This window comes from Gigantopelta aegis, chromosome 8, assembly GCF_016097555.1.
Source record: "Gigantopelta aegis isolate Gae_Host chromosome 8, Gae_host_genome, whole genome shotgun sequence".
NCBI lineage: Eukaryota > Metazoa > Mollusca > Gastropoda > Neomphalida > Peltospiridae > Gigantopelta > Gigantopelta aegis.
The window spans coordinates 31,775,303-31,788,509 of record NC_054706.1 but is presented as its reverse complement, the minus strand read 5'-3'; the positions used below and the strand labels follow the sequence as shown (position 1 = coordinate 31,788,509).

General features: G+C 34.7%; 1 protein-coding gene across 2 annotated transcripts; it reads right to left on the bottom strand.

The window, feature by feature from the left end:
• Nucleotides 1-1,255: 1,255 nt before the first annotated feature.
• LOC121378398 (thioredoxin, mitochondrial-like) lies at nt 1,256-12,970 on the bottom strand. 2 transcript variants are annotated; one of them, XM_041506550.1, is made up of 4 exons: nt 12,924-12,970; nt 11,713-11,984; nt 8,940-9,063; nt 1,256-7,426 (listed from the first exon to the last, which is right to left on the bottom strand). In XM_041506550.1, exons 2-4 carry the CDS (start codon nt 11,970-11,972, stop codon nt 7,313-7,315), a joined length of 498 nt encoding a protein of 165 aa, XP_041362484.1. In that variant the 5' UTR covers nt 11,973-11,984; nt 12,924-12,970; the 3' UTR covers nt 1,256-7,312. The 2 variants fall into 2 exon arrangements, with proteins under 2 accessions (XP_041362484.1, XP_041362485.1); XM_041506551.1 differs by having other exon boundaries at nt 12,862-12,943.
• Nucleotides 12,971-13,207: the final 237 nt, after the last annotated feature.

Sequence of the window (13,207 nt, the reverse complement as noted above, 5' to 3'; positions counted from 1 at the left end):
TTTGTAATTCTGAAAGTCAGAGGAAAGCCACTACATTTTTTTTCTAATGTGGCATGGAATCTTTTTATATGCACTTTACACAGACAGGATAGCACATACCACAGCCTTTGACAAGTTGTGTACTGTTTGGGGAAACAAAAAATACCCAGTCAGCTGAATGGATGTGTAGAGGTGGTTCGAATGGATTCACAGAGGTTGATCAATCATGCAACACAAGTGAGCACTGAACAGACTCGAGAGTTAAATTCTGCCCCGGAAAGAAAAGCGTCGTTATAAACTATGGCTATTTGGTTATTTTAAGATTACATTTTGAGAGTAAACCTGCTACTACAAAATAACAGCAAGATATCTTCTTTTTTTAAAATGTCTTTTCAACACCAAATAATTCTTAAAAAGTATATTGAATTTGAATCAAAAAGCTTTTTAAAGATCCTTACAGATTTTAGATCAAATTTGTTTCAATAAAATAAAGCAGAACCCCCCATCTCCCCCCGATACTTTGCTACACCTCGGTAAATGAAAATTAAAAAGTTTGTTTTGTTTAACAATACCACTAGAGCATATTGATTTATTAATGAAAGGCTATTGATTGCCAAACATTTGGTAATTTTGACAAGTAATCTTCCAAGAAAACTTGCTACATTATTCCATTATAAGCACTTTCCCACAGATGTGACGGCACATACCATGGCCTTTGATATACCAGTCGTTGGGCACTGGTTGAGATGGGATTTTTTTTTGATGAATGAGTTTACCAATGGGATTCGATCCTTCAACCGAATCACCTGGGTACATGATTTAACTGGTAACCATTATGTATATAAAAAAAACTTCTATTGCAACATACAATCATGTGAATTCCACCACCTATTCCCACAGGACAGCACATACCAAATTTTATATGATTCAGTTCAGGGGATCTGCAACCTATCATACCTTAGATCAACGCATTTGATTTCATTTGTTAAAATGAGTTAAATGGGGGGTTTTAAAATCCACATTTTCTATGCTAAAAATTATTGGAGGTTTTCACCGATGTGAAATGTATGTTGGACAGTTACGAGAAAAACTTAATTTTTAAAGAATGTGATATAATATGAAGAACTTACTGGTAATTAGAACAATGTTTTTTTCTTCTCAACAGGTTGTGAAATTAGATGATAGCAAATTTATAGAATGATACAATTTTATTTATTGTTTGATTCTTGATGTGTTTTAATCATGATTTTTATACACAAATTAACAACACAGTAAATGTTATTAATAATTTTATATACAAGTAAATATTCAACAAAAACATTAAAAACTACTCACAAAGTTTCTGGTTTCACATTCAAAATCTGTTTTCATAAAATAAACTATTAATGTTCCAATATTTTAGGTTTCATATCCAGTATTATTTTCATGATCTTTCTCAAAATAAAATTACAAATTATTTTTACATATATTTTTAGCACATCCAAAAAACAATTAACTGGTGTAAATAAACAAAAACACTTTGACATGGTTTGGATTGATTTGTTTGCATCAACTGGGGATGGGGTTGGGGCAAGGCAGGTGAGAGAATATGTTTATACCCCTGTATACTTGGCATCCACAAAATTAAATGCTACATAAACTATGCATAGAAAAACATTACAGCAAACCCACAAGACAAAAAGTACTAATTATGGGACTGTCTCTCACCCTCAAAAGATCAATTCCGGATCACTCATAAGCTTGCTCCACCCCCCCCCCCCCCCCTCCACCACCTCCACTGGCTACGGCCCTAAAAACCAGAGTTAATGTTGAGCCTGTAACGACAACACCAGATATTAGAACTTGGTTTACCCAAGGGTAGTAACTTGCTGTTTATGGAGAATTTTCATGGGTGATAAATGAAAATTATTCCCAACTTTATAAAGTAACATTGTTTTGTTTAACAACACCACTAGAGTACATTGATGAATTAATTATTGGTAGTTTTTGACACTTAAGTCTTTCCATTAGCAAGAAGTGATTTTTTTAACATGCACTTTCACACAAATAGGACAGCACATACCATGGACTTTGATATATTAATATGTGAGGGGATTCAATACTATGCATTAAGCTCCTCGGGTACCCATCCTGATAAAATGAACTTTCCCAAATTGTGAAGACATTATAATTATTACATTATTACTACATTATATAGTACTGACATGGTTGTTGAATAATAACTGTTAGAACTAAGCAATCATTAAATGGGTTATATCATCATGAAGAAAATACTATCTAATAAAAAAAATGGATTATATCAATCTTTAGGAAAACACTATCCAGTCAAGTAATCGGTTGTATCAACCTTTGAAAATACACTCCCAATAAAATGAGGGTTATAGTTAAACATTTATGAAAATACTAACCAATAAAGTGATGGATTACTTTACTGTAACCTGACCAGTGGAGTATGAAATAAATGTATATCTCTGTGTGTAACTTGTGACCTCTACTTTAACATACTTGATTATTGATATTCATCATGGCCACATGAGATTTCACCCCATCTTTCTAAAATAAGGATCATACACAATTTGGAAGACAAAATTCAAGCACTTTTTAAGCATTTTCCACTATAAATTTACAGGTTTCAAAGGCTTATGCAATTGTTAACACTTTGCCATATATATTTTTATCAGTATTCGTAACAGCATCTCCAACAATGTTCGACATTTGTGATAAAACAACGATGACCAACTAATAAAAATTGTCAATAATACTGGCTGACAAATTTTTTAATTACGAGAAAATAAACTCAAGGAAGGTAAAAAAAATTCAAAAAAATAAATAATTAAATAATACCGTCTAACAAATTTTTGAATTACGAGAAAATAAACTTGAGGAAGGTAAATTTTAATATTCATATCTGCAAAAATTATCAATTCACGAACCTTTATAAAAAAAATTCAAACACTTGTTATGTATTTTTTTTTAAATCACTCAAATTCAAACACTTCAAATCTGTATGAACCCTGTAAAATGTGAAATCTTTATTAAATTCCACTTCTCTTAACAGCACAAAAATCACATTTGGCAAGATTGTGACAAAAACACATTTAATTCTTGAACATACGGGTAATTGCCCGAGTCATTTAGTAAAAACACACACGGCATATTTTAAAAGACATAACTGTAACTGTACAACAAAAACTTGGACAAAATCATTTACACATACTAGTACATTGGGTTTTTTTTTTAACCCACATTTCCTATGATCAATACCCAAAAATTAAATTCAGCTTATTGGTTAACGTTATAATAAAATAAAATTTAAAACCAGATGAAAAACGTCTTGCCAAGTTGTTGTCAAATATAAGATGTCATAATTATGTATGTTTTCATTTCCAATAAAGGCTATTTCAATTTTATACAAATTTTTAAAAATTAAAATACTGCATTATGATTGCTTTTTGGCCAAAAAGAATATAAAGGACCAAGAGTTACCTATCTTGAATTGTGATGTTCATATGATTTTTCTCTTGAATAGTGACATAATATGTATGATTTTCTGTATAGTGTATGTACTGAAAACATTAAAAATAATTTCGTATACAAGGCGTCTTTGCTTTTGGATAAAGTTTGGAACATTTAGAATAGGTATCTTGCAAGACACTTTGCGGCACTTACGTGAATATCACTTTTTACTTGCAATAGGCAATACAAAGTATACAGTAATATAGATTTAAAGTGTATAGTTCTTAGTTCATAACTTTATTATAAAGTTAACTGAAAAATAATTGTTATACAAATCAAAAAATTAAATTTCTGAGTATTATAGGCTTCATTGTTCAGTTTTAATTATTTCCATAAGTTCTGGCATTTTACGAGTTTAGGGACTATCCATTTATGGTTAGTCATAAAATTATCTTGATATTTGTGACGTAACGACTGCCATAAGACATTTGATGATGGCCCTTACTTATTAAACTTATGAACTTAAAGACCCATGGTTTTGGGAGTCTTATCTTTGCAATAACATGAAGCTGAACTCTTGCCTTTTAATCTAAGATACAAAAGTTTAAAAACTGCAAAATAAACAAAAAGGAAATGCCTTGTTTCAGATAAAAGCCGTGGCCAAATGTCTCACTCTACACTACTTCTTGCCAACATAATTGCCCCATCCCTTCTGACTGCATGGTCCTACATACATGGCTTCTGTTAAGGTATATAACAATCATATATATACAGTAGAACCATATGCAATGATCATTAGTCTGTGTTCCACACTTTAACAATTGTAATCATGATATTTGATTTCTAAATGTTGGTAATTACCCCCTACCTGAATACACCTTGTGATGTGACCAGTGTAGTGGTAATTATGAAGTGTCTTCTGAAACCCCTCAAGTTCTTCGTTTATCCAACTACAGTACTTTTTAATTTGGTTACATAATTCACAAAGGCAGCCCGCAAAACAGGCTGAAAATCCATGCCTAGTTATCAATATTGTTTGTTTGTAAAGGAAGGAAAGAATGTTTTATTTAATAACACACTAAAGTTCCTTTGCGCGTCAATAATAAAGGGAGAAGAGACTATTGTAAAGCTAATTTTGTTTCCATACCCTTTAGTCACCCTGTCATCACAAAGCTTGGATTCAGCCATCAGGATTTCTGCCAGAGGGTAAAATGGGTATGGCGCCATACCCATACTTTTTGGCAGATTAAATTTTTTAAAGTTAACTTTTGATGAAATCAATTACTCTTATCATTACTGTACTAGTTTCTTAACTCTAACCCTAAACTTAACCCATTTTCTTTCTGTGGTTGCATTCAATTCCATAGTGCCATACCCAAAAATTTCTTTCTGCCAGAAACACTAGCCATGTCCCATCTCAAAGTCAACAAGTTTTGTAAACTCCCCTCACCCAAACAAATATAAATAATAATGACATACCTTTAATTAAAAAAAAAAAAAAAAAAATTAAAAAGAAAAAGAAAGTAAATGATAATCATTTACCATAATATTTTTTTAAATGTCATATACAGGTACTGTTCTAAGTTTCAAGTATTCAATGATTCGTGAAGACCCACTGTAAAGTGTAAGGGGACTGTCCTGAGTTTTCAGTCATTGTAAAATGTTTCTGACTAACAGAGGCTCTGAGACGTTTTAGTGATTAAAGGTATGGTACATGTATATATTAACTTAATTTTCTTGTTTAGAATACCAGTTTCTCCTTATCGGTTTTTGCAGTCATGTGCTAATGTCTGTAGCAGTCACTTTACCTTTTACCAGGCATACAAAAATATTCTGAACATGAAATATATACTTGAATGAGAAATACAGTGGCGGATCCAGGGGGTGAATAGGGTGGCTAGCCACCCACTCCCTTCCTGGGCAATTTTTTCTTAAAGTTCATTCCAAAGATATTTAATGAATTTTACGAATTAATCACAGTCGCTGTATTGATCGACATTTGCCATTTTAAATACATTATATGACGTCACAGACAAAATATTACATTTGTATCTGTGACATTTAATGTTATCTTTACCGTAAGCTTAATGTTATCGGTTTCACTGATGAAAGCGCACCTGCCAGTCTATTTTTGCAAGATTTCCCTGCAGGCAAGTTCATATATATAATAATATGCCTGTTGTCAATCAGGTGTATAACTGAACCGAGTATGGCTTGCATTGATATGGACAAAATTAAATTGTTTTCTATAATTTTGGCGATAATCAGGAAAACGGCAAAAAATTGAATTATTAATTAGAATTAGATCCCCAGAAATCAGTGAAATAAGGCTCTAAAATGTCCAGAATGCCAAAACTTCAGGGGGCTTTGCCTTCAAAACCTTCACCATGGCTCAGCCCACACCAGTTCACTCTATCCCAATCCAGCAACCCCCTTATTATTTTCTAGATCTGCCACTGAAATAGTGGCCTGCATAAAGCAAAAATCAGTCCATTTGTTTTAGACCTAGCCCCAGGTGAAATAGAAGTCCATCTGTTAAAAAAACAAATAATAATAATGCTTTAAAATATATTTCAGAGGTTCCATTTTTTCACTCATTATTCCAAACCCTCCCCTCACCCCATGCTGTATAAATTCCAGCAGCCCATATTTTTTCTTTGCAAACCATATATCTTTTGACCTACTATTAAAAAAATATAATAATAACAGCAGGCAATATTTTACTTCCTATTTCAAGTCCTGCAACACAGTAATGTAAAAAGTACTATGTAAGATGGAATGCAAATCTACTGGACATCTAGTTCAAACATAAGAGTATAACACACACATAGAAAGAGGCTTGGTTCAGTATTGTTAGCTAACACACCATTCTGCCAAAACTTCTCTCCATCAGTGTTTATCAAAAACTTGTAAACAGAACTCTGCTGCACAAGGGTAGGAAGGTGCCAAAAAGTGTGTGTGTGTGTGTGGGGGGGGGGGGGGGGGGGGCACTTTTATATTTACACACTTTTACACTATTATAAAGCAAAATATCTGAAAAGTGACCTTTCCCACCCCCCTCCCCTCTTCCTACGACAGTGTGCTGCTAGCATTCACTGTTAACACAGGCAACACCGGATCAGGGGAGCTGGGAGGGGAGTGTGTGTGTGTGTGTAGGGGGGGCTCTAGTTCTAATTCCTTATCAAAAACATTACTAGTAGTAAATCTTAAGGCAGATGAATTTTACTTGTAGAATACAAGAAATTGCATTTCAGGACATCTAGTTTTCAAAATGTTATGGGGAGCATACCCCGAACCCCCTAGAAACTTTGCTTTGCAACCTCATATCTCAGTCAGCTCTCCCCAGCCCCTCCCCCCACCCCAAGGTCTACTTGCTTCCACCGTGCCTGTAACATACCATCCTGCTGATACTTTTAATCTATCAATGTTTCATCAGAAACCTAAAGACAGAACATTGTCCTACCAAACTTTCTGTCCATCAGTGTTTATCAAACATTTGTAAATAAAACTGTTGCCAGCATTCAGCTATGGTTCATTAAAAACCTAGACAGAACACTTTCCTATCAATACTTTTATCCATCAATATTATATTACAAATCTATAAACTCACGTTTTGTTGTTAGCACTATCTTTTCAATAATTTTTATATATCAAATTTATATTAAAAACCTAAAGATTGAACTGTCTTATTGGCATTCATTGTTAACACACATTCCTGCCAATACTTTCATCCATCAATGTTATGTTACAAATCTATAAACAGAGTTCTGTTGTCAATATTCACTGTCAACACTCCATCCTGCCGATACTTTCATCCATCAATGTTATATTAAGAAACACTTTTGACAGTCTTGAGATTAAACGCTACTATCATGTCCTAATGTACAAGCTTCTCAACAAACGTCTCTATGATGTCATCTTCTTGCAGACCTATAAACATTTCCTGCAGCTTGCCGTTTTTCATGCCAATCACAGTTGGGACTGATTGTACCTAAGAACAAAGGAAAACTTGTTAAATAACACATACACACATTTCAACCTTCTGACTACTGCAGGCGAGATATCTCGCCCGACGTCACGCCAGTCAATACACTGTACACTGCATACAGTGTATTTCCCATTACATATTTCTCGACGTTTTGCACACCACACTCACCCGAAAAAAAATATTCTTAACCGGAAAGAGTTTATTTTATAGCATGCTAGCTTTTGTTTGTTTTTTTTCAGTGGAAAATAGCTTGGAATTTTGTGTTCAAATAGTGGTTTTCGGCAAGTATTTTCGCTTGACAATAATTGTGGCACATTGCAGTCATTTTCAGAGATCGATAGCTGATTGTGACAGCTAATTTTATAATAAATTTGATCGTTTTACCAAATATGAATCGTAGTTCGTTTTTTTTTTTTTAATTCTGGTCAGAAAAACACTATTAGCGGGAATAATGGACATAAATACTGGACAGCTGGACACAAATGCTTGTAAGTAAATGCGACTTTTTTATTTTTTTGCCTAATTTTAATCACCATTAACTGATCTAAAATATAAAAATTACAAAAACCCACGAAATTAATACTTACCGATTCATAAATGAACTTTATTTTATGTATTATAAAACATTTAAGTGAATATATGTCAGTAAAAATTATAAACTTGTACCCACTCAACATGGTTTTTGTTAAAAATTAATCCAGTAGTCTAAAGGTAAAACTATGGCCATTTTGTGTCTAATACAGTAATGTGAAAACGATCATTTCGTTCGTGTATTGCTTGTGTAAATCTATTTTAGCCTAACCTATTTTTTGTTCTTGCAATATTTAGGGTTATATGGACATAATGGATTTTACACTAATTATAAATGGATTATGCAAATTTGTAATTCTCAAGAGGCATGTAATATAAGGTTATTTTGAATTTTGGCCTCAAGAATGAGATGAATCTTGCTTCTCCCACATATGCTACTTGCAATGAAAATGCAGCAAGGGAACTTTTATATAGACTTTTCCGTAAACAGGACAGTACGTATCACTGGTTCCCTATCTTTCTTTTCTCTAACAGACCACATTTCATTAAACTCTTAGAAAACAAACACGTCACAAATGAATACCAAACTGCACGAGTGTCTCTTAAATGTCAGAAGTGATCACTGCACTGAGCTATCTCTTGCTTGGTCATATTAAACCCGCAGCAAAAAGCTATATCACAGATAGCTCACAACAGACAAACACCTGTCATGGTTGGAGACAAGGGATGGGATGTGGAGTTGGACAGCAAACAGAGTGGAAAGATAAGAGCTATCAAATTGAGAAGAAATGTCATGGGGTTCAAAGGAAAGAATTGAAGGAAAAGGGCAGCAGAGGACAAAAAAATAAAATAAAATAAAAATAGTAAAATAAAATAAAATAAAAATAATACAACAAAGCATCTGATACATGTGGTCTAATCGTTTATGCATCAGCATATATATTCTGAATGTTTAGGTGTAAACTGTTATATAAAATACACTCACTCCAAACTGCATTGCCAACTCCATATTGTCGTCTATATCCACCTTCGCAAGGACAACTTTCCCAGCCTGTTTTGACAAAATAGCTTCTAGACGTGGACCAAGAAGTTTACAAGGACCACACCATCTGCAAAAGAATAAACACAAAGTTATACAAATTATATCACTGTCATTCAAAACATTTAATTAAAAGTATTTGTGACTGTTCTTCAAATATTTTGTTTGTTTGTTGGCTCGGAAAGTCTGTATGTATATATGCACAAGACTACATGTATGTTTGGTCAATATGCTTAAAATACCTGTGTGTGTAAAATAATGATCAGTGATAAAATCTCTCAGTCGTCCAAACGCCTGAAGTTATTTTTAGTGGCCAAGGGTAACTATGAAATTTGTAAAGATAGTCCATCGGATGACCATTAATTTTCAAAAAATAATGTTTAAAAATATTCTTGTCCAATATATCTTCCATCAATCTTTCATTTTAAATTTTAAACTTAGTATCATGATGTGATCTTAGAATTCAAGTGATAGCTAAGTAAAAGTTTCACTGTATATATACTACTCAAAAGAATTTAAGGGTCAGACGATATTTTCGACATTATTTTCTGAATGTCAATTATATTAGCTAGACCATGGTATTGTTCCATTTTGACGAAAGGGGGTCTAAGCAACCCATAAATGAATTAAAATCCACTGTCATTGACACTGTCGACTAGTTCTAATGGCGAAAACATGCTTACATTTGCACGTAAATTAGGGCGAAAGCGAAAGGTCTGCTAAGTGCCCATAACTTGCTTTTTCACAAAGCGCTTCATTTGCACGCTTTGCATGTGTATTCCATGTTCCCAATGCTGAATTTCCGTATAATTGGAGCTTGCGTTCGTGTACGGTGCACACTCCAAATTCGACATCAACTGACTATCGAAGATCAAGGAAGGGCTATTGCTTGGCTTCAGGATGGCAATACGCAAAGAAATGTTGCTCTGAGACTTGGTGTCAGTCAGAGTGTCGTTGGCCGACTGTGGCAACGGTACCAAGCAACGAATTCTGTTCGAAATCGTCCACATTCGGGAAGAAATCGAAGCACGACAAATAGAGAGGACCGCTACATCACCAATATGGCTCTACGTCAACGCACAACCACTGCACGCCGATTACGTGACAATCTGCGGACTGCGACTGGAACTCGAGTGTCTGATCAAACCATACGCAATCGTCTGAGAGCCAATGATCTACGCCAGGCTGTTCGACCACCACTCCTACCACGTCACAGAACGGCCAGACGTCACTGGTGCACACTTCATCTGCGGTGGCAACGTGTTCAGTGGGGTCAAGTGATGTTCACTGATGAGTCCAGGTTTAGTCTCCAGTTCAACGACGGTCGGGTTCGTGTCTACAGACGTCCTGGGGAGCGCTTCGCTGACGTTAACGTTAGACAACGTCACCGGTTCGGTGGTGGCAGCGTCATGGTGTGGGGCGGCATCTCTATCCACCACAGGACCCCCCTCTATGTGGTGGATGGCAATCTGAATGGAATCCGCTATCTGAATGAGATTATCTGGCCGTTGGTTCTCCCAGGCCTTCAGCAGATTGGCGGCGGGGCAGTTCTGCAGGATGACAATGCCAGACCCCACCGCGCCAGGGTGGTAACGGACTTTCTCAGACAACAAGTTATCGCCAGGATGGATTGGCCAGCATATTCGCCTGACTTGGCCCCAATAGAGAACGCCTGGGACGAATTAGGCAGGAGAGTTCGGGATAACCATGCCCCTCCGGTCAACCTTCATGATCTGGGTCAACTTCTTATGGCAGAGTGGCAAGCCATTCCCCAAGAGTTCTTCAGACGTCTGATCAACAGCATGAGGCAACGATGTGTCGAGTGTATTCGCGCCAGGGGTGGATTCACACACTATTAAACGAATGTTCTAATGTGTAAAATCCATGTTTGACAACCTTCAACTTTGACAGCATGTCATGTGACTTTCTTGTATACAGTGACGTTTATTTGTGGGTTTTTGTAAATATGGAACAATAAATTAAAAATTTTGGTGTAGTTTACATCATCAATCTAATACACTCTGAAACTTATTTGGTTATAAATTTTTGACCCTTAAATTCTTTTGAGTAGTATATTTACAGATTGTCTGTTATGTCTGTTATTTCTTTTACGTTCACTGGGTATGAACAAAAAAAATCATCTGCAAACTGTGTGAATTGATGAAGCCGTTAACACGGAAGTTTGCGGATGATTTTTTTTTCCATACCCGTATGAACGTAAAACATAACTGACAATACTTACAATTCAACTTGAAACATACGTACAAATAATAACACTAAAAGTCCATGTTTTATTTTGAATTATTTTTTGGCTCTAAAAAAATAACATTCAATAAGAAAAAAATACTAATATAAAGTGATGTCATTATTTTTACGTTCATCGAGAAATTAATAAACTTGTCTTGCTATGGCTGGACCAATGGGATAATGTTAAATTGTAATGAATGCAATGGAAATTTTATTATTTCACTTGCTTAGATTATTTCACACACTGTTTAGATGACATTTAGAAGTAATTAAAAAAGAAAAAAAGAAAGACTATCCTCAGCTGATCAACAGCATACAGCCACAAATTTCTTTTGTACCACAATCTACCAATTTATACAATGGTCTACCAATTTGTACAGTGATCTACCAACATTTAAAAAAAAAAAAAAAAAAAAAATATATATATATATATATATATATATTTGCTTAAAACAATGAATTGGATTCTTACGAAGCATGGAAGTCAACAACAACAGGTTTTTTGTTCTGGACTACGCGCTTCTGAAAGTCTGCGTCATCTTGGATATTGATGCATTCAAATTTGGCTTTGGCTGTACACATACTCTGTCCCAACTGCACTGGACTGATAAAGCACAAATGGTCGGGTACCAATTTGTTTACACTTATCAGTGGAGTCATTTTCCTAACACACTGAAATCCTCTTAAACTCAGCCACGGTATCACCCGACGAAACATCTGTTTACTAGTCATTGTGAATGAATGCTGTAAAAAGAAATTTAAAATACATATATATATTTTATGTGTAATATTGGATTATAAATATTGTTGACAATATTGTTAATACGGTTAATGTTAAACCATACAAGTCGGTCATCGGTAGCACCCTTGAGTGATTGTTGGTATAATTCCATTCATCTCTAAAATATAAACCACGATTATTACATATTTTATTTTCAGAAAAAGTGTGAGATTATAGTAACGTTGCGTGAGAGTGTGATGTTTGTTACAAATGCATAACTCTCCCCAAATGCGCGAGTTGACAGGTATGCAACCTAAAAAAAATTCTTTCTAGACCCACCTCTTGCATACAGTGATACACACACAAATCAGTTACAGTACATGTTGAATAATTTATAACAAACTACAATTTTACGTTTATCATAAATGCTGGATAAAAACAGGTTCTATGTTGTGGGGGTACGGGAAATAGTCTTTCCCTTTGACCATATTCATGATAATTTATTTAGTCATTGTTATGATATAGTAACCAATGATCATGATGATGAAATCAATGTAGACTAGTTAAACTGTACTTTCATGACCCAGTCTTTTCAAAAGTGGCATGGTCAGTTTGCCATTTCCTGCTACTTCGATCACTGTCATTGAATTTATACAGAGACATAGTGATAACAATACATACATGTGTAATACAAAACTAAACATGTCAATACATGTAAATGATTCTACGTAAATCGGACGATATTGACATCATAATGGCCAAAAACGATAATGCGCAAATACGAAAACAGAAAGCTCCAGTACATTACACCGTCTTCCAAGTTCGTTACAAGCATGTCATGTATTTATTTATATTGCTTTATGCGATATTATATATTCAGTTACTTGACGCATGACATACCTACTCAGAACCTAGCACTGTCACCTGATAATCTTAAGTTAGCAAAATTAGTAAAATCATACCGTTCCTAAAAATAATGGACGATACCCAGGTGTGTACTACGTCAAAATGTCCTGAGTCATGACCTTCGCAAAACGTCACTGGTTTTGTCACAGCGTGCCTAGAAACAACCACGCCCACAAATCTCGGTAAGTTGTAAAATGAATCACAAACTTTATTGAAGTTTATTTATACATTTGTTATCAAACGCTTTAATGTGCTGACATTTTGAACATTTTCCCCTTTATATGAACCGATTGTCAAATCCATAACGGAGTATCTAAGAGTTGTAGCTAGCGGGGGTGAG

What these genes read in the sequence shown, in the direction of transcription:
- LOC121378398 (XM_041506550.1), bottom strand. Translation starts at nt 11,972, where the DNA reads ATGACTAGTAAACAGATGTTTCGTCGGGTGATACCGTGGCTGAGTTTA. An exon ending in GTTGTTGACTTCCATGCTTC is followed by an intron (nt 9,064 to 11,712) that starts GTAAGAATCCAA and finishes ATTCTTTTGCAG; the next exon opens with ATGGTGTGGTCCTTGTAAAC. An exon ending in AGTTGGCAATGCAGTTTGGA is followed by an intron (nt 7,427 to 8,939) that starts GTGAGTGTATTT and finishes CTTTGTTCTTAG; the next exon opens with GTACAATCAGTCCCAACTGT.